Source organism: Leptodactylus fuscus, chromosome 1, assembly GCF_031893055.1.
Source record: "Leptodactylus fuscus isolate aLepFus1 chromosome 1, aLepFus1.hap2, whole genome shotgun sequence".
Taxonomy (NCBI): domain Eukaryota; kingdom Metazoa; phylum Chordata; class Amphibia; order Anura; family Leptodactylidae; genus Leptodactylus; species Leptodactylus fuscus.
In genome coordinates, this window is record NC_134265.1 from 9,786,935 (window position 1) to 9,812,703 (window position 25,769).

The following is a 25,769-nucleotide window of genomic DNA, read 5'->3' on the forward strand; positions in this document are numbered from 1 at the left end:
TGTACAAAGAAAGGACTTTCTGCAAGAACCCCGATCCCACCCCTATCTGCTCCAGAGTCACATGAAGAAAGCCCCAGTAAATGCGGTCGAACGCTTTCTCTGCATCGACGGATAACAAACACATGGGAGTATTGCTACAGCGCGCCGCGCCAATAACGAGGAGGGTCTTACAAACATTGTCCCTAGCCTCACGGCCTGGGATGAATCCAACTTGGTCCGTGTGTACCAAATGGGGCATCAAGTGGGAAAGACTGTTCGTGAGCAGCTTGGCCTAGAGTTTGATATCAATGTTAAGCAGAGATATCGGATGGTAGCTGGCACAACAACTAGGATCTTTACTGGGCTTGGGCAGAACCGTAACCAAAGCAGAGAGGGATTGGCGGGGAAAGGGTGCGTCGGCATCCATGCTATTAAAAACACGAAGCAAAAAAAAGAGTCAGTAATTCCCTAAAAGATTTGTAGAAGCGAGGGGTAAAGCCACCTGGACCTAGAGATTTACCCAACGGAGTCGATTGAATGACCTCCGTTACCTCCTATTCAGTAAACGGAGAGTCGAGATTAGATCTAACAGCTGCGGTAAGAGTAGGGAGGTTTGGTGGAAACGTATTTTCGTATCTTACTCAAAGCCAACTCCGGGTTTAGGTCAGCATAACGACCCCTAAGGTTGTACAAATCGCATAAAAAGTCACGAAAAACATCCGCGACAGCAACTGGATCATGTACATTGTGGGCAGCCCTGTTCCGAATACAAGGGATATAGGACGCTAAAAAATAGGGGTGGAGACGTCGAGCAAGCGGGCGAATTCGGCATTTATCGGCGAATTCGTAGAAGTGACTTCTCATCCTATCCCTCTGTCGGCCGTATGCCTCGTCCAGGAAAGAGCAAAGTTCTTCCCTTGCGTTGAGAAGTTCGTTGCAGGTTGAGGGGGCCAAGGTCCGCTTATGTTCTTCTTCAAGCCGGTGAATACGAGCCAGCCTGTAAGAGATCCAAGCTGAATGTTCCTTCTTAAGGTGCGAGCCATGTTGTATAAGAACGCCCCGAAGGACGCATTTAAACACCTCCCAACGTGTCGGAAGAGGGGTCGGGTCCTGAGCGTGCGACGCCTCGAACTCTCGAATGCGACACATCGCATCTTGGAGGAGGCCGTCATTAAGGCGCCATGTAAAAGGACGAGGGGCGAGGCCTGGGATCGAGAGAGACAAAAAAACTAGGGCGTGATCCGACCACAGGGCCGACCCAATCCGCACTGCCGGCGACAAGGAGAGGGCATGGTGGCTAATCAGAAAAGAATCAAGACGACCGTAGGATCCGTGAGCAGGGGAGTGGTACGTGAAGTTGCGACCTTGCACATGAAGGATTCGCCAGACGTCAACTAAACGGTGGGAGTGGAGGGAAGAACGAAGGCTCCTGAGCTGAGAAGGAGCACAGATTGTACGAGGAGGGGAAGAGTCAACAGTCGGGTCAAGTACAAAGTTAAATTCACCCCCTAGAAGGACCACCCCAATTGAAGGGAACGGTGTAAGGCAATAGAGACTCCCTTGAATTTGGAGGACGGTTTGTCGCTGTGGTACCACATGGGATAGTATCTGCTACGAATGTCAGGGATGTGGTCTTTCCGGAAATGGGTCTCCTGCAGAATTAAAATATAAGAGCTGGATTTATGGAGATGATATAGAATTTGGTTGCATTTTTGGGGGACATTAAGGCCCCTAGTGTTAAGAGAACAAAGAGTGACAGAAGCCATACCTGAGTCACTCAGAGGGGAACACAGAAAACAGGGAGAGAAACAGGAGGGAATGGAAGACTAGGACGAGACTAGACGAGGACAAAGAAGAAAGAGAGAACAAAAACGAACGAGGGAACAAGCACAAACAAGGAAACACCACTAAGTGGGGGAGGAGGAGCCTCCCTAGAAAAGGTGGGGAAGGGTGACAAAAAAAAAGCACCAAAATCGCACTAGTAAGTAGCGCGAGGACCCCGGTGAGAGACGAGCCTAAACAGAACGGCACCGCCCCTACCCAGAGGCCCCGGGCCAAATAACACAACAACAATCACACAACAAGAATAAATCCAACCGGACAAAAATAACATAAACCAGCGTGGTCAAAATCAAGGTGGAGGATTGTCCTGTACTGCAGCAACACCAGCAGAGGCAAGGGAACGGGATCTTCTACGCTGTCGGGACTTGTGTTGAGCTCTCGCCAGAGGAAGCACAGGAAAGCTACCCTGTGAGGAAGTCCAGCCGTGGACATCCACAGGAGGTAGGCCGAGAGCCAGCATAAAAGAAGGGATCTCATCAGGGTGATGGAGAGAAAGCAGACGGCCATCTTTGTGGACTTGCAGATGAAACGGGAACCCCCAGGAATATGGGATACGGTGTTGAATCAGTACATCCAGTAACGGCTTGAGAGCACGACGCTTAGCCAAGGTGAGCCTGGAGAGGTCAGGGAGAAGCGACAAAGGATGATCCTGGTACAGAATCTGCTCAGAATCCTTGGCCTTGCGCATAATTGCCTCATTCAGCTGATAACGGTGTACATGGCATATCACATCTCTAGGCATATCAGAGCCAAGGACCCGCGGGCCCAGCGCCCGATGGGCACGATCAAGTTCTATGCAGTGATTTAAACACAGAACGCAAAGTCTCATCCAGCTGCTTATGATACATGGACTCCGGGAGGCCCCGAACACGGATATTGTTCTGCCTATTTCCATTCTCCAAGTCATCGATAGTATCAGATAGACGCTGTAGTTGCTGGGAGTGCGCCCGAAGTACAGAGTCCTGGACAGAGAGCTGAGTAGAGTTAGCCGAGAGGAAGAAGTCTCAACCGCCGCCACGTGGTGCTCCAAGCACTTCACAGAGGAGGACACCGCAGACAGTTCCTAGAAAAAATAAACAGAAAAGCTTCTTTTTTTTTTTTTTTTACCCTCAGAAGATCTTTATTCAAGCCTTAAAACACAGTACACAACGCGTTTCGGAACTCAGTTGTTCCTTTTTCAAGTGTCCATTTAGTCAGTGCAAAGGCAAATACAAAAATGAGCAATATATAGAGCTCCCCCTCATCTGCATAGGAAAGTAGATTATGGCGAACCTGCTGCTCCAATGTTAATCAATCACCTGTGTATTATACATCAGTATAAGCATACTTATCCACCACTTATTATACCTTATATAAAGTCCTTAAAGATGAATCCCCCATGGTGTCCTGCACATGTATAACAATGCTTTTGCCTGAAAATGACGTCAAAAATCCGTGCCATGGTTTCTCCATTATCAAACATATGTGGCGAATTGGACTGGTTTTGTACTAGTAAGGTGTTGGCATTTATTCACACCATAGTGTAGTCACTTGGTTATTTAAATCGAGCCATATTACATTGGTTTATTCTTGACTGCATCTTTTGCCTGCATATGTTATGAATATTTTGTGATTATTTATATATCTTTATTGGAGAATCCCTTGTATATTAGACATCTGGTATTTATGTCACTTAAAGAGATATTTACATACTAACTAGATGTTTTTTGTAATATACTTACCTCTATGTTATCCCGATTATTAACATTTTCTGTGTATTTTGACTATCATATATTGTCTAGTCATAGCAATGGTGCTATGACTAAGGGACGCAACAACATGTCCCGAAACGCATAAGCTGATATTTTTTCTTCTGTCTTGTTCCTGGAGCATGTAAAATGTTTCCTTTTTATTTTTTGATAAAGTAAAAGTTATATTTTATTCAATGGTTGCTGGACATACTTTTTTTTGTGAATGTTTGAACATTGTTGACCCTTTGCAGTCAGGGTTTTGTCCGATGCAACCATATCGGATCTACAATTGAGTCTGATGTAGCATTTATCTTTTGTATTTTTGCTTCTCTCTTGTGTGAATTCTTAGATGTCTATCAAGCTGCAATTTCCAAGCAAAACATTTCCCACATTCTGGGCATGAATATGGCTTCTCTCCTGTGTGAGTTCTTTCATGTCTAACAAGTTCTGATTTAGAGCTAAAACATTTCCCACATTCTGGGCATGAATATGGCTTCTCACCTGTGTGAATTCTTTCATGTCTAACAAGTTCTGATTTAGAGCTAAAACATTTCCCACATTCTGGGCATGAATATGGCTTCTCACCTGTGTGAGTTCTTTCATGTTTAACAAGTTCTGATTTAGAGCTAAAACATTTCCCACATTCTGGGCATGAATATGGTTTCTCTCCTGTGTGAGTCTTTTGATGTTCAACAAGATTTGTTTTCTTAGAAAAACATTTCCCACATTCTTGACATAAATATGGCTTCTCTCCTGTGTGAGTCTTTTGATGTTCAACAAGATTTGATTTCTGAGCAAAGCATTTCCCACATTCTGGGCATGAATATGGCTTCTCCCCATTGTGAGTTCTTTCATGTCTAACAAGTTTTGATTTACAGGTAAAACATTTCCCACATTCTGGACATGAATATGGCTTCTCTCCTGTGTGAATTCTCTGATGTATAACACCCCTTCTGCAAATTTTATTTCGCTTAACAGACTGTGATGTATTAGGAGAAAGATCTTTCTTCTGAAGGCCTGAGGGTATATCTGGGGTAATGACATGTTCTTCATATGGATCTTGTATGATACCATGATCCTCTACTTTATAATCTGTAGATATCAGATGTCCCTCTGAGCTCCTGGTACAGTCATCTGACAAAAAGAAAACAGATATTACTATTTCTGAATAACATAACCTTATAAGTATTTTCCCCACTGAGCTGCCGCTACCTGAGACGCTTCAGACCGTGTGAAGAAGTGAAGTCAGTGGCACAGGTAGCAAATGACGGCAGCGCAGCCTACTTCATTAGTATTCACTGTACTGAGACCAAGGTCAGTGATAGTAAATAGTAATGAAGCGGGGCAGGAGACGCCACCACTGCTCCAGGTCACTGTAGAGGTGAACACAATCCATGGCTGCTTAAATACGGCCACTTATGTGGAATAATACTGTAGGATGCCATAAATCTTACTGTATTACACCCCATACACACAATAGGATCCAAACCACATCTGCTGGATTTCCCAGCCTGAACTCACCGCGGATCTGCTGTCCCATACAGTATGTAGTATAGGTCTGTGGAGTCACAAGGAAGCAGGGACTCCTAGCGTCATAGATCACTAAGATACGGGGAGTCCTGGTGTGTGGACAGAGTTCAGGCTGGGAAATGTGACTGATGTACAGACCAGATTTTCTAGTCCGAATTCCATAGTGTGATTGGGGTCTAAGGTGAGGTTTACACAGTGACATTTGTAGAAGCTGCTTCAGGAATTCAGAAGAAGAATTTTTCCGCTTTACCAAATCAGCCCCTGAATCTCCATCAGATTCCTTACTGGCCAGGCCGGATTTTCCACCTCCCATTTATTTCCATAGAGCTCTGAGGTGGAATCTGCCTGAAGATCGAGCAGGAGGATTATTTTTCCGCTACCTGAAATAATCTGCTATATAATTCTGGTAAATTCTTCCCCTTCACGAGGACTGACAGCCGGTGAGGAAGAAATTTGCCTCGTTCACATCGATGTCAAGTCCATATTCCTGCTGTACGTTCTATTCTATACTACATTTATTACCCCCTATAGCGGTATCACATTTATATTCAGGTATTATTAGTATTTTACCTGAATCGGGTGTCGGGGACATCAATGGGTCCTTGTCATAGAGTATGTTGCAGAGTTCCAAATTAATTAATTAATGAACAGGCCTGGAGAATTCACACACAGTCACACACTGCTCGTGGTGTATCAAGTGTAATTCTGATTTATTGGTACAGAAAAGGCAATATTTATACAGACAAAGCAGGTTGGACTCATAACATTTCAGGATTGGATGTGAAGTGCTGACTAATTACACTTTAACAGGAAACTACCCCCCTACAGTTACTGTATCTCAAGGCTCAGAAGGTAATTACACATCAAAGACTTTTGTGTCACTTCTTGGATCTAACTTCCAGTGTTTCTACAGACATCCTGTTTTACACACTCTTGACACAAAGGTGCAGCCCTAAAGCTGATCAGATTCATGAGGATTCATTAGCATTCCATTTCCTTATTACCTAGAGAAGAAAAGGGTTTTCCTTCTTCTATCCCCATAGCATCTCCATGTTAATTAGTCTAAACACTTCCTTTTTAGACAAGACTACATATCTTTGATAGAGAAAAATGGATGACAAATACGAGATAGAAGATATGATTCTAACACGGGGAACAACAAATAGTCTAAACAATGTCTGAATAGAATCAGTGACCCTTCTGTGCTTTATATAGTGGCGACTCCTCACCTGGGCGGTTCCCTGTAGGAATGTCCTCCTCACACTCCTCATCACCACTCACATAGGGCTCTTCCTGTATTCTCACAGATATAGCATTAATGTCGCTCACATCTTTAGCCTGATGGAAAATCTGTGAAACAAATAATGTAAAAGTCACCGGACAAATGGGGAAGTCACAGAGAATGTTCTAGATCATTAATCCGCATGAAGATGAAAGATGTCCTGACAGTAGCTGCAGGTCTGTGAGAAGCCGGAGAAACATATTAGACGGTGGCTCAATGACACCGCCCATGTATATAACCATAGTATCCTCTGCCCACAACTTTGTCTGCATGTTGTTGGCGTCGAGGAGCCCCCTATAGTCAGCAAATTGCTGCGGTCGATTATCCGCTTGCTCCGGCTTTTCGGCAGCTCTCAAGCTGTCCTGCTTCTGAACTTCTTCCTCATCCGGTGCCTGTGATTGTTCCGGCATCTCAGCAGCTGGCTGGGACATCATATAATGAGTGTGTTGTTGTTGTTGATGTTCTGCCTGCTCTGGCGTTTCGGCTGCTCTAAGAGTTGCTTGACGCCTAGCTTGCATAATCCTCCTCAGCTCCGCTTGCGGATAACTCTGTTGACTTCTCGCTACCTTCATAGCTCTCATTTTAGAATTTTGTGACAAATTAGATTTTCTTTGCCTAGTATGTTTAAAATTGGCAAACTGACAATTTGTATTAAAAGGGTTTTCCCATGTCAGTGTCTCAGCACTGGATCAGCTCAGATAATATGCAGATGTATGTACACAATGTACTCAGAGTTAGCTGTGTGTTTACATAGAGAGATAACAGACCAGGCTTTATCAGCAACCTCCAATTAACTGAGATTGTTCTGCCGGCAAGAGCAGTGTACTATAGTAATATGAGCATAAATTCATAACAGTCGTGAAGCCATGTCATTTACTGGGATAAAAGATAGCCGATGTGTTACTCCAAGTTAAAAACTATCTATTTGCCAAATTTCATCCAAATCCGTTCAGCCATTTTTGCCTGATTGAGTAACAAGCATACAAACTTTCACATTAGTAGGATAGGATAGAAAGGATAGGATAATACTGCTGGATACAACAAGACTGACCACAAGGACTTCACAGCCCATCTACACATCATAGGGAATATCTCCACCTACCTGATCATCCTGTGGAAGAAGAGGACTGGGACATCTCTCCGGGGTTGTCCTCTTACTGGATCTACCTGTAGGAAACACAAACAGGAACTGAATTCATTCTGTAGATACAAATAATGGAAGTCCATGTGTATATAGTCATGTCTATTACCTGCTGATGTGAGGGGCTGGTGGTCCTCCATCATCACCTCCTTGTACAGATCCTTGTGTCCTTCTAAATACTCCCACTCCTCCATGGAGAAATAGACAGCGACATCCTGACACCTTATAGGAACCTGACAACACAATGATACAGTCATCACCCCGACCCCTCCAGTTACTGTATAATGTCCCAGCATTCCCAGCAGTGTCACCTCTCCAGTCAGCAGCTCCAGCATCTTGTTGGTGAGTTCTAGGATCTTCTGTCCATTGATCTCATCCTTTATCAAAGGGTGAGGTGGAGGCCCCGGGATTGGGCTCAGGGTTCCTCTCCATCCATCAAATACAAGGGTCTGACAGCGCCCACTAGAGGTCTTCTTCACTACTGTGTAATCCTGGTTATGGGGAGACACATTAATAAATCTCACTACATACATGTCCAGAGTCCATCACCTCTCCAGTCATATCATCTGTTATTACTATAGATAAGAATGATGTCATGATGACATCATCAGAATCTCTCACCTCTCCAGTAAGCTGGTAGATGATCTCTAGGGTGAGATTTAATAGACTTTCCGCGATCTTGTTTCTGTCTCTTTCCATCCTTGATGGATCAATCAGGAATATTCTCTTATATAGAAGATACTGAGAGGATTCTATATTGTAGGAACCTGAATGGAGAGAAGATGAGACAATGTAATCACTACACGGAATCCCATGGAATAAATAGAAGAGTTGAGTCCCATTATTATCACCACCTCCTACTTCTGACGTCAGCAGCGTGTAGCTCAGGAAGGGAGTGACTTGTTGTGGGCCGGCTTGGTGGGTATATAAGGTGTGTGATAGGCTGAACAGAATCTCATTGTTGTCTCGGGTAAAGGGGACGATTTATCAGAGTTGCACAAGGGATGATTATTGGCTGTTGGGCCAAGGGTGACAGTATTTCTCCAACAGCGCAGGTTGTGAAATGTTCGTGTGCTGCTTTGGTGAAAGTGTATTGTGACTGGAGAAATGGCGCCATTGGGAATAACCAACATGGAAACTGTGGAGAACCATGTGCCACTGATGTGAACGTTAAACCTCAGCTGTGAAGGTGTGCGAGTACAGATTCACACCCTAGAGTGGAGAAGTTCAGCGTGAAAATGAATTGAGGCTACCAGGTGTGTCTAAAACAACAGTTCAGTGAACCCTAATGTGTAATGAGCTTCGATTGTTCCTATGCTAGCAAACAACAGGGTTCAATTTACACAGCCATACTGGAATTGGACCACCATTGATTGGCTAAGGGTTGCCTTCTCAGAGAACAAACACCCTGCAACCAGTGCTGGAAGAAGACAAGCTGGTGGCGGCAGTGTTATAGTCTGGAGAATTTTGTCACACCATTCTCTGGGCCCGCTCATCTATGTGGAAGGGAATATGAGCATATTTGGGTATGAATCCATCCATGCAGATCACATACACCCATATGTGCGGTTTGTCTTCTGTGGGGAAAATTGAATCCTCCTGCAAAACAAAATCTACAAATGTCCCATAGTGGTTGGAAGAGAACGACCAAGACTTCCAAGTGCTTTCCTGGCTTCCTTATTTCCTAGATTTGAACCCAATTGAGCATCTGTGGGGCCATCTTGTTCGTTGGGTTCATTCTATGGATCCTCCCCCATGTACCCTCCAGTAAATGTGGAGTGCGCTGCAGTCAGCATGGCTCCAGATACCTGAGACAACCTACCAGTCACCCCCAGTCCATCTATCTGCTGTCCGGGCTGCACACGATAGTTACTCTAGCTGTCTATAATTGCCGTCGTACTACTCCTCCCAGCAGGCTCCATCCCCTGCACCAATCTGTATATTTCAAGACCAGCAACAACCTTGGCAATGAGACGTCTGCTGAAACCTCTCACCACAACACTTCATCATAAACTACTTCCATACTGCTGGCTATTTCCCTTTGGAATTTCAGTTTCTGTAAATGGAAGACGTTCTACAGCGAGATGGTCATCAGATCTGTCCCGGCTATGTGAGGATCTTCACATCACATTGGATACTTACCCGACTTTAGTGCTGGTGACTGATTCTCTCGGCTTACAACCTACACCGACCCCCCCCCACTGTGGTAAACTATACATACACCTAAAGCTCAAAGAGCGACACACCGGCTTCATAAAGCTCCAGCAGAAGACACCGGAACTTCTTCTCTTCTACATAATGTCACCTATTCTGGGGTTTTCTACCTCCTGTCCCTCTTGGTCTTTCTCAGCCTATGTCATACAAGGTGTGAGGTGACAGAGGTGGATTCACGCCATGAAGTGGCCCTGCAGAGCTGCGCTCCATCTTACAGGTGTAAGGACTCCTCATGTAGCTTTGCTTGGTCATACATCTTACTGCGGATCCCAGGCACATCTTATTTCATGGCCATCACTATGTAATTCCAGTAATCTCTTAGGATCAGTCACTTCCTTTACTTACACTAACAGTGGCTTCTGGTTTTGCACTTCTGCTGATGTACCGGATGTGTTTCCATGTTGTTACCCCAATTGTTATTGTACACCCCCATATCGCCCCCGCACATGTACTGACTACATTTATGGTAAGTCCATCTATGACCCAGACGACCCCATTCCCATCTATCACACAACCTCATCCCCTATCAGCTTTACCCAACACTTCTATGTCACAGCTGCCGCTAAGACGAGACCTCCCCTCCCCCTCAGACAGGGCCCCTGATTTACAGGGAGATTCACTCTCTATTACTCACTTTGGGCCTCCATTAGTGTCCATGTAGTGCAGATACATATGGAGCTACAGAGGAGGGGGGAGGGAGGAGAACATGTGGCCAGTACTAGGGGGCGACACCGAGCCAAAAGTCTGACCATAGAAGAGGCTGCAGCCTGGAAATGAGGGAGACTGAATGTATGAGAAGGGCTGAGAGCGAGCACTTACCTCCTCGGGTACAGCAGCCGTCTGCTCACAGGACCTGTGATGATGTCATAGATGTGGGTGGAGTCAAGGAGTCACATGACCAGGTCCTGCTGTTAAAGCATTGTCTGTGCAGAAAATACTAAATCCTAGTGAGCTAAAGGACCTGTGATGATGTCACCTGTGTGGGAGGAGTCACAGAATCACATGACCAGATATTAGAGATCTGTAGAGATTAGCGAGTAGTGAAATATTCGATATTCGTTTCGAGTAGCCCCTCAATATTCAACTATTCGATCGAATCCCATTATAGTCTATGGGGAAAAAATGCTCGTTTTAGGGGAAACCACTATTCGACTCTGGAGAGTCACCAAGTCTACAATGACACCCCAGGAAATGATGCCAACAACTCTGGAATGCAACTGGGACAGCAGGGGAAGCATGTCTGGGGGCATCTAACACACCAAAGACCCAGTATTACACCACTATCACTGCCTATCATCTAGACCAGTGATGGCGAACCTATGGCACACATGCCAGAGAGGGCACACAGAGCCGGCTCTGCTGGCACGCGTGCGGTCGCCCTGATCACTCACTAATGGGGAATCTGGTGCAGCATTCCCCGTTATTGAGCAATCGCTGCCTTCAGCTGGTTGTGCAAATGCACATCCATCTGAAAGCTGTCAGTGTAGGCCGTGCGGTACACTGACCACAGAGTGTGACCTCTGAACCATTTTGCTGGTGATCGCCGGCTCCTGGAGCATGCTCCAGGGCCAACTTCACGTTGGCATGACAGCTGGGAGCCTTTACAAGGCTCCCAGGCTTGTCTGCAAATTCTCTCTTTTGCAGCCTGGTCTATGCAGCCTGCAAAAGAAAGGATAATTTTTTGCAATGCATTAGCATTGTAATGCATTGCATTAGTGATCAGACCCCCTGGGGTTCAACACCCCTAGGGGCTCTAATAAATGCCAAAAAAAAAAAAAAAAAGTACAAAAAAATATTAAAAAATATAAAAAGTATTAAAAATTCAAATCACCCTCTTTCCCTATAACACATATAAAAGTAGTTAAAAACTGTGAAACACATACATGTTAGGTCTCCCTGCGTCCGAAATCGCCCGCTCTACAAATCTATAAAAATATTTTTCCTGTTTGGTAAACGCCGTAGCGGGAAAAATAGTCAAAAGTGCCAAACCGCTGCTTTTTCACTGTTTTGATTTTGATAAAAATTTGAATAAAAAGTGATCAAAGCAATAACATTTCCCGAAAATGGTAGAACTAAAAAGTACACCTGGCCCCGCAAAAAAAGACGCCCTATGCATCCCCGTACACTGACGTATAAAAAAGTTACGGCCGTCGGAATATGGCGACTTTTAGAAAAAAAATTTTTTAACACAGTTTTGGATTTTTTTTAAGGGGTCAAAATGTAAATAAAACCAAATAAATTTGGTATCCCTGGAACCGTACCGAAACACAGAATACAGGGGACATGTCATTTTGGCTGCACAGTGAACGCCGTAAAACCGAAGCCCGTAAGAATGTCGCAGAAACGCATTTTTTCTTCAAATCCACCCCATTCTGAATTTTTTTCCTGCTTCCCCGTACATTATATAGAATAATTAATGGTGGCATCATGAAGAAAAATTTGTCCCACAAAAATTAAGACCTCATATGGCTCTGGGAGCGGAGAAATGAAAAAGTTATGGGGTTTAGAAGGAGGGGAGTCAAAAACGAAAATCAAAAAATGCCATCGGCGGGAAAGGGTTAAATCATGTTGCCCATGACAACCACAGATGGCATACGCAATAATAAATCCAGCAGCCCCCACCCTTACCTGTCATTGTGTGTGTGTGTGATGTGGTAAGTAGAGATGAGTGAACGCCGTTCAATCGAATAGGTATTCGATCGAATATCATGGTGTTCGATGTATTCGTACACAATCGAATACCAGGCCGCATACGCAGTAAAAATTCGTGTCCCCTCCCACCTTCGCTGGCGCGTTTTTTGCACCAATAACTGTGCAGGGGAGGTGGGACAGGAACTATGACAACGGAGGCAGTGAAAAAAAATTGAAAAAACCCATTGGCTGCCGAAAACATGTGACCTCCCATTTATAAGAACGGCCGCCGCCCTATTCACCATTTTTGCCGTCAGACATAGGGAGAGAAACATATCTGCTGAGGGCTAGATAGCGATTAGCTTCAGATAGGCAGGGAAGAAGTAATGAAGAAAACCAACAGACCTATAACAACACAGCTTTCTATAAAAGCGTCGCACATTCTCAGGGACGTATCAAATTAACATTCATGATCACAATCAATATCATTCTCATTCAATAAGCCTATAACGACGCATCTAGATATAAAACCTTATCAAACCTGTATCAATTAACATTCTTGATCGCATTCCTCAACCTCGATCGATATAAAATCTTATCAATAAAACCTTATCAAACCTGTATCAAATTAACATTCTTGATCGCCTCGCATTCCTCAACCTCAGGAATGTGCGCATTCCGAAGGGAGGGGTGAAAAGGGGCTTGTCCAGACACACCCAGTAGGTGGGCTAGGGGCGTGGTTGGGCGGGGAAACCCGTCCGTAGACAAAGAAAAGGGGCGTAACTGGGCGTGTTGAATGGCCCAAAAGGGGTGTGGTTAGGGCGTGGTTAGGGGCGTGGCACCTGTCACACTTCAAAAAAGGGGCATTTGACGAAACATATGTATGCCTCACTACTCTGATGTCATCAGAGGTAGCCCTCACTCACTATTTTGCACTCATTCTGTCCCCTACACAGTATAATGTGCCCATTTGTAGCCCTCATACACTACAATATCTTCCCTGTGGCCCCACACAGTATAATACAAACTCTGTATTATGAAGTTGGGACGTTGGGTAAAACATAAATAAAAATAGAGTACGATGATTTACAAATCCTTTTCAGCCTATATTCCATAGAATATACTACAAAGATAAGATATTTACAATTCAAAAAAATAAACTTTATTTGTTTTTTGCAAATATTCACACATTTTGAATTTGATGCGTGCAACATGTTCCAAAAAAGCTGAGACAGCGGCAACAGTAGACGGGGCCGGGGCATGTTTACCGCTGTGTTACATCACCTCTTCTTTGAACAAAAATTCACTGATTTCAAACAAATGTGTGTATATTAGAAAGTTCACAGAGGGACAAATGACACTATCTGCCCCAAAAAATAAACACATAAAATTTCACTTTTATTGATATCCTTTAAAACCAAGCGGTCAGCACACCACACCGCTATCATGTGTTACAGTGTTAAGCTGTTTATTTTGTGAAGTGAGAAAAAGACCCCTGATGACTCTTTTTAATAGAAGAAACGCTGCGTAGGGTCATAAATTCCCAGTTAGTCAGTGGACTTATCATCCAGTTCAGCATTTGTACGGTGACCTGACTGTCAGTGCCTCTCTCCTCTCTGTTGGCGTGGCAATAGGCCAGTAACCTCAGAGGGGGGGAGTGATTTGCTGGCAGTTCACGCTTTGGGTCCTGTTCACAAGTTGCTGTTTGGAAAAAAGCCACTGTGGTTTATTAGGGAGTGAGGGTTTCAATATCCTATAGGGCATATATAGGTGTATATACAATTGCCCCTCCCTACTTATTTCTTCACTTTTGTATGGACTGAACAGGTGGAACACAATCATTTTGTTTTACTTTTTGGATTGGTTTTAAAGGATATCAATAAAAGTGAAATTTTATGTGTTTATTTTTTGGGGCAGATAGTGTCATTTGTCCCTCTGTGAACTTTCTTCTTTGAACAACACTCATTAAGTTTTTGGGAACTGAGGGCACAAGTTGTTGAAGCTTTGTAAATGGAATTCTTTTCCATTCTTGCTTGATGTACAACTTCAATTGCTCAACAGTGCGGGGTCTCCATTGTTGTATCTTGCGTTTCATAATGCTCCAGACATTTTGAATGAAGGATAGGTCTGAACCGCAGGCAGGTCAGTCTAGTACCCGTGCTCTTTTATCACGAAGCCACGCTGTTGTAACACCTGCAGAATGTGGCTTGGCATTATCTTGCTGAAATAAGTAGGGTCCAATCTGAAATAGACAGCGCTTGGATGGCAGCATGTGCTGCACCAAAACCTGTATGTACCATTCGGGAATAATGGTGCCTTCACAGATGTGCAAGTTACCTATGTCATGGGCAATAACACCCCCATACCATCAGAGATGTATGGAGACTTTTCTGCCTTGCATCAGTCTATCTCAGATGTGTTCAGGCCTAGAGAAGTTGTCAGCTTTTCTGGGTGTTATTAATATGACTTTCGCTTTGCTTGGTAGAGCTTTAACTTGTACTTGTAGATTAAACAATGTCCATAAAAGACAGGATCACTATAAAATGTAAATAATTTTATTTGAAAGTTAATGGACAACAGCACCAGCTGTATATAATAATAAACATGCAGTACGCAGGAGGGATCAATAGACCCAGCAAGTAGTAAACCAGGTGGTTGGAGGCACAATATAATAGTGAGGCAGTTTATAACATGTTACCATGCAAGGTAAAGTGCAACAATAAATAAATACACACAGTGCTAAACATGTGACTCAAAAGTACAACAATCATATACAGTATATTAGTGAGCAATAATTAAAAAACACATGTGTGAAAAAACTGAAGTGCAGCTAAATATAAGAACCACAGCATGGAAAGACAGGTAAAAAATTATGTCAATAGCAAATGCCTACCCGTGCCACCTGGGGACCCGACGCGCGTTTCGCCTCGCTCAGGCTTCGTCAGGCGATCCACAGGCCGACCGCCCGACGTGTGTTTTGGCTGCTAGCCTTCATCAGGGGATGCTTGTGCGCCCACTTTCGCAAGTCTACAGGAGCCGCTGCTAGCCTCAAAACACTCCAGCCACGCCTCCATCTGCCCGAACACCGGCTGTTGGGCGATGTCCCCACACGCTGAAACCCTAGATACCGTAAGTTAAGCAGGGTGTGTGAGCTGCAGAGACCTTTGATGGAGTTCCATATCCAAAACCCAAGGGTTCATCAAAGTCAGCTCCCTCAGTTTCTGAACCATGAGTTTCCATGGGTGGCAGACTTACGTGAAATCCTATCCCATCCTTTCCACTGGACACGAAACATTAGCATGCGCTCATTGCAATTCCGGATATGGCAGCTGCATTAAGCAGGGTGCAGGGTACAACGCAGACCAGGCCCGAGCACCAGGAACAGGTGTTACAAATACTGTAGCAACTGCCATTTCCTTCCAATTTTGTGGTTGTGGAGCAGCAACCGACGTTTCTGGGCCTCAGTGATGATGATGAGACACAGTTGTCATCAGGGCAAGCTGTGGTTATCTGCGGTTTGTAGTAAGGGGACAGTGAGCAATCAGAAGAGGAGTTGGTGGACGACAAGGCCACCGACCCGACATGGACAGGGGTGATGTCTAGCGGGGAAAACAGTGTAGATGTGGAGGCAAGCTAAGCTGGACAAAAAGGCGGCTAGAAGCAGAGGCATAGACTGGGGTGACGTCTAGGGGCAAAAGCAGTGTAGATGTGGAGGCAAGCTAAGCAGCAAAAACGGTGGCTACAGGCATAGGCCCGTCCAGAGGCAGCAAGGCCACTCATGCAAAACTCGGCCATGTTGCAAGACTTATTCCAAGGTCTGGGACACGTTAATGGAACCCCCTGGCCAAACTACTGCCACTGAGGGGCCTAATGTCACCATGAGGGACAAGTATAGGCGCATGTTGTGGGAGTACCAGGCCGACCCCAGCTCTGTCCTCTCCGATCCCTCTGTGCCCTACACTTATTTTCTCTTCTCTGTGGGTGCAATACAGAAATCTGCTGAAGTTCTTTTGGGATCTCAGAGGAGGTGGCCTCAGTGCTGAAAAACACATCTGATGCCCCTTGGTGATATACATTAAGATAACCCTTGACCAACCAAGTGTAGTCAGCTACCATAGCATCGAGCATGGCTAAATGCAGAGAAAGAAGGTGTATCACTTCTAGAGATGGTAACTTCAGTGCTGCAGTTGGCAATGGACAGTGTAACGGGATTAGCTCAGGGATCGCTGTCTTGACCACTTTTGGCATAAAATGAAAGTCCAATCCAGCCAAGTATGGTGCAGGGATTTAACCCCACATATCACAAAACCTGGAGTGGCTGAATGGAGTAGAGACACCAATACTCCCTGCTCCAGCAGCCAGACCTTTACCAGGGTTTTGGTAAGACCCACCAGCCAGGAGCGCAGCTTTGCTCAGCTGCACCTAGATTGTGTATGACAGGAACCTGGTCCTGTCACAACGGTCACACCAGATGTTCGGATTGTCCTTCATTAAAGTTTCCTTATACTTTAGGAAAGAAACTTGTGAGGGTGAAAGGTTTAGATATCGCATCAAACAATCCTTAACTGTACTTGTGTGACTGTGAAGAATGCCAACAGTTGCCCTTGGAAATAGGTAGGCACGAGTGACCCGAGTATCAAATATATTGTTTAGTGTATCACACCGTATTGAGGCGAAGTGGTTCAACAGAGGGAGAAAAGGACCCGAAAAGAGATCCAGGGAGGGCGGAGAAGTAATGGCTGCAGCTGTACTACATTTATATCGCAGTTTTCAGTGTTCTAGTACCAGTGTCCGGTGCTTGTACTGCTTGAGTTATTGGTTGAAATAATGTCACAGAAATAAATGAAAAATACAAGGGGTAGACCCTTAAAAATTGGATTGAGCGGACATAGCCTGACTGTATTTCTGGGTCTCCCACCTAAGTTTTGGGGTTACACACCCTGGATATCTGGATTGAACGGACATAGCCTGACCTAATTGCTCTGTATCCTTGTTTTGGGGTTGCACAGCCTGAAAAGCTGGTTTGCACGTATATAGCAAGAAGTAACTGCAGTGGATTCCTGCTATTTTTCAGGAACCCCCAAAATTAAAGGGGTTCTAGCAGCAAAATTATGCTGATTATTATGCTAAAATGGGGGGGGAGGGGTTTAATATAATTTTACCAGTGCCTGAATAGCCTTTTTAAAGGCTATTCACACATATGTGGGGCTCTATCAGCATAATTTTGCTGATAGAGCCCCTTTAAAGGTTTTTTTTCAGCTATATAGGAACTTGTAACTGCAGTGGATTGCTGCTATTTTTCAGGACACCCAAAAATTCAAGGCTTTTTTCAGCTCTATATGAATTAGTCCCTGCTGTGTATTCCAGCTATTCTGTGTGCGGACAGCCAACAATGAAAGCTGTTTCTCCGCTATATATGAAGTTGACTCTGTTGTGTATCCCTGTTTTCCACCGTGCGGGGAAAGCTGGACTGATCTCCCTACAGTGTATAGCTCTGAGAAGAGCTGTTGGGTTTTCTTTTTTAGTTCTTGCCTGCCTATCTGAAGCTAATCACTATCTAGCCCTCAGCAGATATGTTTCTCTCCTTATGTCTGACGGCAAAAATGGTGAACAGGGCGGCGGCCGTTCTTATAAATAGGAGGTCACATGTTTTCGGCAGCCAATGGGTTTTTTCAATTTTTTCACTGCTTCCATTTTCGTAGTTCCTGTCCCACCTCCCCTGCACAGTTATTTGTGCAAAAAACGCACCAGGAAAGGTGGGGGGGATACGAATTTTTACTGCGTATGCCGCTTGGTCGTCGATTGGGAACGAATACCTCGAACGGCCTGATATTCGATCGAATACCTATTCGATCGAACAGCGTTTGCTCATCTCTACTGACAATGTGGGTACTCTCAAAAATAATCTGGGTGTAATGGTGGAGGAGGATGAGCACAAAGCACAATTATTAAATGCCTTCTTCTCTACAGTGTTTACACAGGAAAATCCATTGGCCAGGAACATGATTAGGGGGAATGTTAACTCTCAACTAAATGTCACCTGCTTAACCCAGGAAGAAGTGCAGCGCCGCCTGCAAAACACTAAAATAGAGAAATCGCCCGGTCCAGATGGAATACACCCCCGAGTTCTGAGGAATTAAGCATGGTCATAGATAGACCCTTGTGTCTAATATTTAAGGATTCAGTAATGACTGGGTCTGTACCACAGGATTGGCGAATAGCAGATGTGGTGCCAATTTTCAAAAAGGGGTGTAAAAGTAAACCTGGAAACTATAGGCCAGTAAGTTTAACTTCTGTGGTGGGAAAGATATTTGAGGGCTTTCTAAGAGATGCTATCCTGGAGTATCTCAATGTAAATAATCTTATAACACCCAATCAGCATGGGTTTATGAGGAATCGGTCCTGTCAGACTAATCTGATCAGCTTCTATGAGGAGGTCAGTTCAAGACTGGACATGGGTAATGCAGTAGACGTGGTGTATCTGGACATGGGTAATGCAGTAGACGTGGTGTATCTGGACATGGGTAATGCAGTGGTCTTGTTGTATCTGGACATGGGTAATGCAGTAGACGTGGTGTATCTGGACATGGGTAATGCAGTAGACGTGGTGTATCTGGACATGGGTAATGCAGTAGACGTGGTGTATCTGGACATGGGTAATGCAGTGGACGTGGTGTATCTGGACATCGGTAATACAGTAGACGTGGTGTATCTGGACATGGGTAATGCAGTGGACTTGGTGTATCTGGACATGGGTAATGCAGTAGACGTGGTGTATCTGGACATGGGTAATACAGTGGACGTGGTGTATCTGGACATGGGTAATGCAGTGGACGTGGTGTATCTGGACATGGGTAATGCAGTAGACGTGGAGTATCTGGACATGGGTAATGCAGTGGACGTGGTGTACCTGGACTTTTCAAAGGCTTTTGATACTGTTCCACATAAACGGTTGGTATGCAAGATGAGAATGTTGGGACTGGGGGAAAACACATGTATTTGGGTTAGTAACTGTCTCACTGATAGGAAACTGAGGGGACTTGTTAATGGAAAATATTCAGACTGGGCCACAGTCACCAGTGGGGGGCCACAGGGGTAAGTACTAGGTTCTCTCTTGTTTAATATCGTTATTAATGACCTGGTAGAGGGTTTACAAAGCAGGGGGTTCATATTACATAGCAGGATGTCCATATTACATAGCAGGGTGTCCATATTTGCAGATGATACTAAACTATGTAAGGTAATACACTTTGGCCGACGTAATAAAATGTATGACTATGTACTTAATAGTAAATTACTGGGTAAGACTGCCACCTGGGGATCAGTACTATGGTAGGTGAGGGAATCAATGCCACCTGGGGATTGAGCAGTTACTTCCTGACGGATCTTATCAATTTTGTCATGGAAATAAGTGACCAGGTCTTCAGCACTAAGGTCTGTGAATGGCGTCTGCACCTTGGGCGTGAGTAAAGAGTGAAAAGTTTCAAAAAGCCTTTTAGGGTTGCTGGAGAGAGAAGAGATGAGGGCGGTGAAAATTAGACCCCGAATCCCTGAAAATTAGAAAGGGGAATGTGCTCTGGTACAAGTTATAAAGCCCTTCCCCCTGTTCTCCTATACAAAGTGGGGAAGATTATACAGAAACAAAGGCCACTAAATAGAAAAGACCATGGGAACTTATATTGTGGGGGTAGTAAGGAGAATACTGTGAGGGGGTACAATAATAACACATAATACAATTCTACTGCATACACGTCACACACAGCTCCACTACATACACGTCACACACAGACAGCTCAGCTACATACACATCACACAGAGACAGCTCTTCTACATACACGTCACACATAGACAGCTCCTCCACATACACGTCACACTCAGACAACTCTGCTACATACATGTCACACACAGACGGCTTCACTACATATATGTCACACACACACGGCTCAGCTACATACACGTCACACAGAGACGGCTCTGCTACATATGCATCACACAGAGACAGCTCTTCTACATACACATCACACACAGACGGCTGCACTACATACACTTCACAAACAGACGGCTCAGCTACATACACGTCACACACAGACAGCTCTACTACATACATTACATACACAGATGGCTCCGCTACATACACGTCACACACAGAAGGCTCTGTAGAGGTTTCGAATATCTGGTCATGTGATTCTGTGACTCCTCCCACACAGGTGACATCATCACAGGTCCTTAAGCTCATGAGGGCTAGTTCACACGGGGACATGGACGCTAATTTTGACAGCAGATATTGCGGCCAAATCAGCGTCCATACAATGTCCACACTATGTGAACTGCTCCCGCCGCGACCATCGCGGTCGCGGCTTTCACCTCCGCTGTCGGCTCAAATGAATGAGCCGACATGGAGGGCGCTGCGGCTGGGCGGAAGCCGCGGCTCATCGCGAGCGGCTTCCGCCCGAAAGATAGGTCATGTTGCTTCTTTTTCTGCTAGCGAGCTAGCAGAAAAAAAAAGCGAGCAGTTCACATAGGGATACATTGTATGGACGCTGATTTGGCCGCGAAATCCGCTGTCAAAATCAGCGTCCATGTCCCCGTGTGAACTAGCCCTAAGACATACACAGAACTGTACCAAATACAGCAGAGTGCAGAACAAATGATCCTATTCACACCAATGCCTCCTTCCCTCTCTAGCAAAAATAAATCTGTGAAAAAACAATAAAATGCATGAAATAGGATAAGAGCTCGATCACATCCGCGCCGGGGGTCTCCGTTATGCAGGTTTCCTGCCTGAAGACATTTTTCAAACCCATTCAAATGAATGCGTTTGAAAAGTGTCCAGCAGTGAGCGTTTTGTGCGCTCCGCGGCGAACCCAGTTTTTTTTAACTGGACAAAAAGTCGGCCATGCAGGAATTTGTGTCCAGTTTAAAAAAAAAAAAAAAAAAAAAAAAAAAAAAAGGTTTCGCCGCGGGGAGCCCAAAACGCTCACCGGTGCTCACGGCCGGACACTGTCTGTCAGGTTTGCCTCTTCTGTCTGCAAAAGACAGAAATCTGAAAACGGAGACCGGACGCTGATGTGAAACCAATGTAACTGAATGGCAAATATCTCCCTATATAAAAATTAGTTTCTGGCAGATGCATGTGCCCACAGCATAATATGGCAGAGGATTATGGCAGATGTGTGTTTGGATGTTCGGATGTTTGTTCCTCAATCACAGCCAAACGGCTGAATGGATTTTGCTGAAATTTCACACACACCGACATATTGCCCAGGAAGGAAGAATAGGCTACTTTAAATGTGGGTAACTCACCCCAAATCACCACCGCGACCCTCCAAAGCTCTCTCCTGCACTGATGTAGGAGCTGGCATTACGCAAGCCCAGGTCTGTCCACGTACCTCCTATTGGTGCATGGCAGGGTGTGGGCGGGCTATGGAGCCAGAGCTGCAGCACCATACATTGCCGACAAAGTGTGGGCGGGCCGATTGACTGGGAAGATCGTAGTCAACATGGCGCCAGCCCACATGCTCATACCTCCCAACTTTTAAAGAACCGAAAGAGGGACAAAATGTGCTGCAAATTTAGCCCCGCCCACTTTTGTGTTGACTCCACCCACTCATTAATTTTTCATGTGCCCGCACACAGTATAATCCTCCTACAGTCACCCGTAAATTATATGTCCCCCCTCTATCTCTCCCCCAGTTTCATATACACACTTCATCTGCCCCCAGTTTCATGTCCCCCCTCCATCTCTGCCCCCAGATTCATGTCCCCACATCTCTGCCCCCAGTTTCATGTCCCTTCCATCTCTGCCCTCAGATTCATGTCCCTCCATCTCTGCCCCCAGTTTCATGTCCCCTCCATCTCTGCCCCCAGATTCTTGTCCCCACATCTCTGCCCCGTTTCATGTCCCCTCCATCTCTGCCCCCAGATTCATGTCCCTCCATCTCTGCCCCCAGATTCATGTCCCCACATCTCTGCCCCCAGATTCATGTCCCCACATCTCTGCCCCCAGATTCATGTCCCCCCTCCATCTCTGCCCCCAGATTCATGTCCCCCATCTCTGCCCCCAGATTCATTTCCCCCCATCTCTGCCCTCAGATTCATGTCCCCTCCATCTCTGCCCCCAGACTCATGTCCCTCCATCTCTGCCCCCAGATTCATGTCCCCCATCTCTGCCCCCAGATTCATGTCTCCACATCTCTGCCCCCAGATTCATTTCCTCTCCATCTCTGCCCCCAGTGTCATGCCATCCCCTCCTTCATCTGCCCCCAGTGTCATGCCGTCCTCTCCATCTCTGCCCCCAGTGTCATGCCGTCCTCTCCATCTCTGCCCCCAGTTTCACGTTCCACCTCCACATTAAACTTACCTTCTCCTCGTTCCCCCGATGCACTCTGCGCGCCTCTCTCACTGACACATAGGCGGCTGAAGCAAGGAGCTGACACAGGTCAGCTCCTCGCTTCGCCGCTGCGCGCCTCTCTCGCTGACACATATGCGACTGAAGCGAGGAGCTGACCTGTGTCAGCTCCTTGCTTCAGCCGCATATGTGTTCAACTCAGATCTGCATCCTCCCTCCAACCGGGACCGCGGGACATGTCACCCAAATCGTGAATGTCCCGCGGAAATCGGGACGGTTGGGAGGTATGCATGCTCCAGCCGCCTCTGCCATCCCAGGCCGCCTACACACTGCCGGCATGCTACACATTAACCCTAACGCCGCCTCAGTCACAGCTGACCTGTCCTGATGTCCTCTGCTGGTGCGTGGGCGCTGCCCCTTCTCCGCTATATTCCTTATCCGCGTTGGCACCCGGACCAAGCTCCGGGGCCGGCGTCGTGTTCCAATGGCAGGCGGGAGCCTTGCGCAGGGTCCTCGTCCTGTCGGTCTTTTGCTCCTACTGCAGCCTAGGCTACGTAACCTGCAATAGAAGCGCTGGTATAGCATAGCATAAAACCGGCGCTTCTACTGCAGGCTACATGCCATAGGCTGCAGTAGGAGCGAAAGACCGACAGCACGGGGACCCTGCGCACGGCTCCAGGCTGCCATAGCAACGTGATGCCGGCCCCAGAGCTTGCTCCGGGTGCCGGCGCAGAACACGAACATAGCAGCGCCGACAGAGGAAATGCCGTCTTAGTCAGCTGTGCTGCGGGAACAGAGATCGCCAGCTTGCTTAAGGGGGAGAGGGGTGGTGGGACATGGGTGATCGGTAGGGGCCGGGGGGTTTGCTGGTTTGGGGGAGGTGCTGGTGGTAGGGGTTAGAGAGGGGGCCGGGTTTCACACCAGAGGACAGAAGGCAAGTGGGGAGGGGGGCCAGATTGAACATGTGTAAAGGGGGGGGTAACCAAGGTCACGGGTGGGTGGTGCTGGGGGGAAGAGGTTGATGTAGGAGGTGACTGTAACTCTAAAGGGGGCCGGGGACGCGGGTGGGGGGTAAGGGGAGAGCCGGGGGTGCAGGTGGAGGGAAAGAGGAGGGCCAGAGGTGCAGCAGCGGGGCGGTGGGTCCTGGCCCACGACGCTGTGGGAGGTGACTGCGCTGGCCGCAAGGAAAGGGCCATGGGGGGCCACGCTGCAGGTGGATCGCGCAAGGGTGAGGGGATAGCGAACGAAGTCGCGGGTTATAGCTAGTATATACATATAGGTATATACTGTATATATATATATATATATATATATATATATATATATATATATATATATATGTATATCCTATTAATATTATAAATGTGAAATGTTTGTGGGTTTGTGACTTTGGATGTTCGGATGTTTGGCGGTCAATCACGCAAAACCCGCTCCACCGATTTGGCTGAAATTTTCCACATAGTTAATATACACGATTGCACAATAGGCTACTTTTGAACACAATAACCCACATACGTTTTCCACACGAACCCCAGAAAAAACAAACTGACATCACCATCTCTGCAATCTCACACACTTTGGACCATAGCAAGCCCCTAAACTTCCCATTACCCCCTACAGCCTAGCCCCTAACCCCACACACTCACATATACTTTCCCACTTTCACCCTCACCATCCTGCAGGAGCCTACCTCTGTCACTCTCCGGACCAGCCATGTTTGCAGACCCCCACCGCTTGGAGGATCCGTGGCACCGCCCACCACACTACTCCACTAGCTTCACAGGAGCATGCACACTTTGCACACATAAACAACGTGTTACTAGCACACCACCATTTTGCGGCTCCACCTTAGGCCGCAGCACACAAAATCCTGCCTCCAGCCTGCAACAGTACCCGACGCCACTATCACCTCCCTGCTGTTTCCTCTGCACGATCCATCCACCAGCCAGACATACACTCACACTATTAGGCAATGCATTGCAATATATTACTATTACAATGCATTGCATTATTCAGCGCACCCCCTGCTCTCCTTCACACCCACTAAACGCCCATGTATTTGCTGAAAATACACGTCTACAAATATACGTGTAAGGGTCCATTCACACGGCGTAACGAGGCGCTCATTTGGTGCTTATTTTTACGCCGAGCGCCGCGTTACGGGAGCGTTTGCGACGCGCTATTTACGGTGCGCATTTACAGTTGCGTGTACGCGGCGTTAACGCCGCATAAACCCGATCGTAAAATTTCACCCGCAACTCGATTTACACACTTCTGCAATCACCGCAGACGAAGTCGTGGGTAGCAGCTAGTGTATATATATATATACAGTATAAAGTATAATAGTATTACATGCCAGTATTACTTACATTATATATATACAGTATAAAGTATAATAGTATTACATGCCAGTATTACTTACATTATAATACCAGGCACAGGCCACAAGCTGCAAAACAACTTTCCGCTCACAAAAGGAAAGTGGAAGAAAAGGGAGGGGAGGAAGCCAATCCCACAGCACTGAGGCCAGCCAATGAGAGAGCATAGAAGCCAGCCAATCAAAGAGCATTTATGACAACCAATCCGAGCGCATTGAGAGAAGACAATCCATGACGTCACCTCATAGTTCAGCTCTCAGGCTTCATCTTCTGCACAGATGAAGCGATAACAGCAGGACCTGGTCATGTGACTCCTTGACTCCTCCCACACCTGTGACATCATCACAGGTCCTGTGATCAGACGGCTGCTGCACCCGAGGAGGTAAGTGCTCGCTCTCAGCCCTTCTCATACGGTTGCGTCTAGATTGGAGTTGCTGGAGGGAGAAGCTGCTGGAACCAACTGCAATGTAGACTGTTCAGTACTGAGGTGACTAGAATGGAGAGATTACAGGAGCTGCCCCAGAAAGCCCCAATCTATTCCCCTCAGTACAGGAGCAGCCAGAGGGGAGTCTATAGGGAGGAGCCAGAACTGGCCGAGAGAGACATTGTATATGTATATGGTATCAATAAGAATACAGGAGATACACATTCCTGGACATATATACATATGGCACTGATATATAGATAGATAGAC

General features: G+C 46.1%; 1 protein-coding gene across 1 annotated transcript in view; it reads right to left on the bottom strand.

The window, feature by feature from the left end:
* Positions 1-7,404: 7,404 nt before the first annotated feature.
* LOC142190613 (gastrula zinc finger protein XlCGF66.1-like) overlaps positions 7,405-25,769 on the bottom strand; it is a 410,056-nt gene continuing 391,691 nt past the window's right edge. Inside the window, exons 2-5 of the mRNA XM_075262304.1 lie at positions 8,126-8,271; positions 7,816-7,995; positions 7,614-7,737; positions 7,405-7,530 (exon numbers count right to left, since the gene is read on the bottom strand). Of these exons, the coding sequence (XP_075118405.1) occupies positions 7,436-7,530; positions 7,614-7,737; positions 7,816-7,995; positions 8,126-8,203 (477 nt within the window). The 5' untranslated portion in view covers positions 8,204-8,271 and the 3' untranslated portion in view covers positions 7,405-7,435. The remainder of the gene's footprint in view (positions 7,531-7,613; positions 7,738-7,815; positions 7,996-8,125; positions 8,272-25,769) is intronic.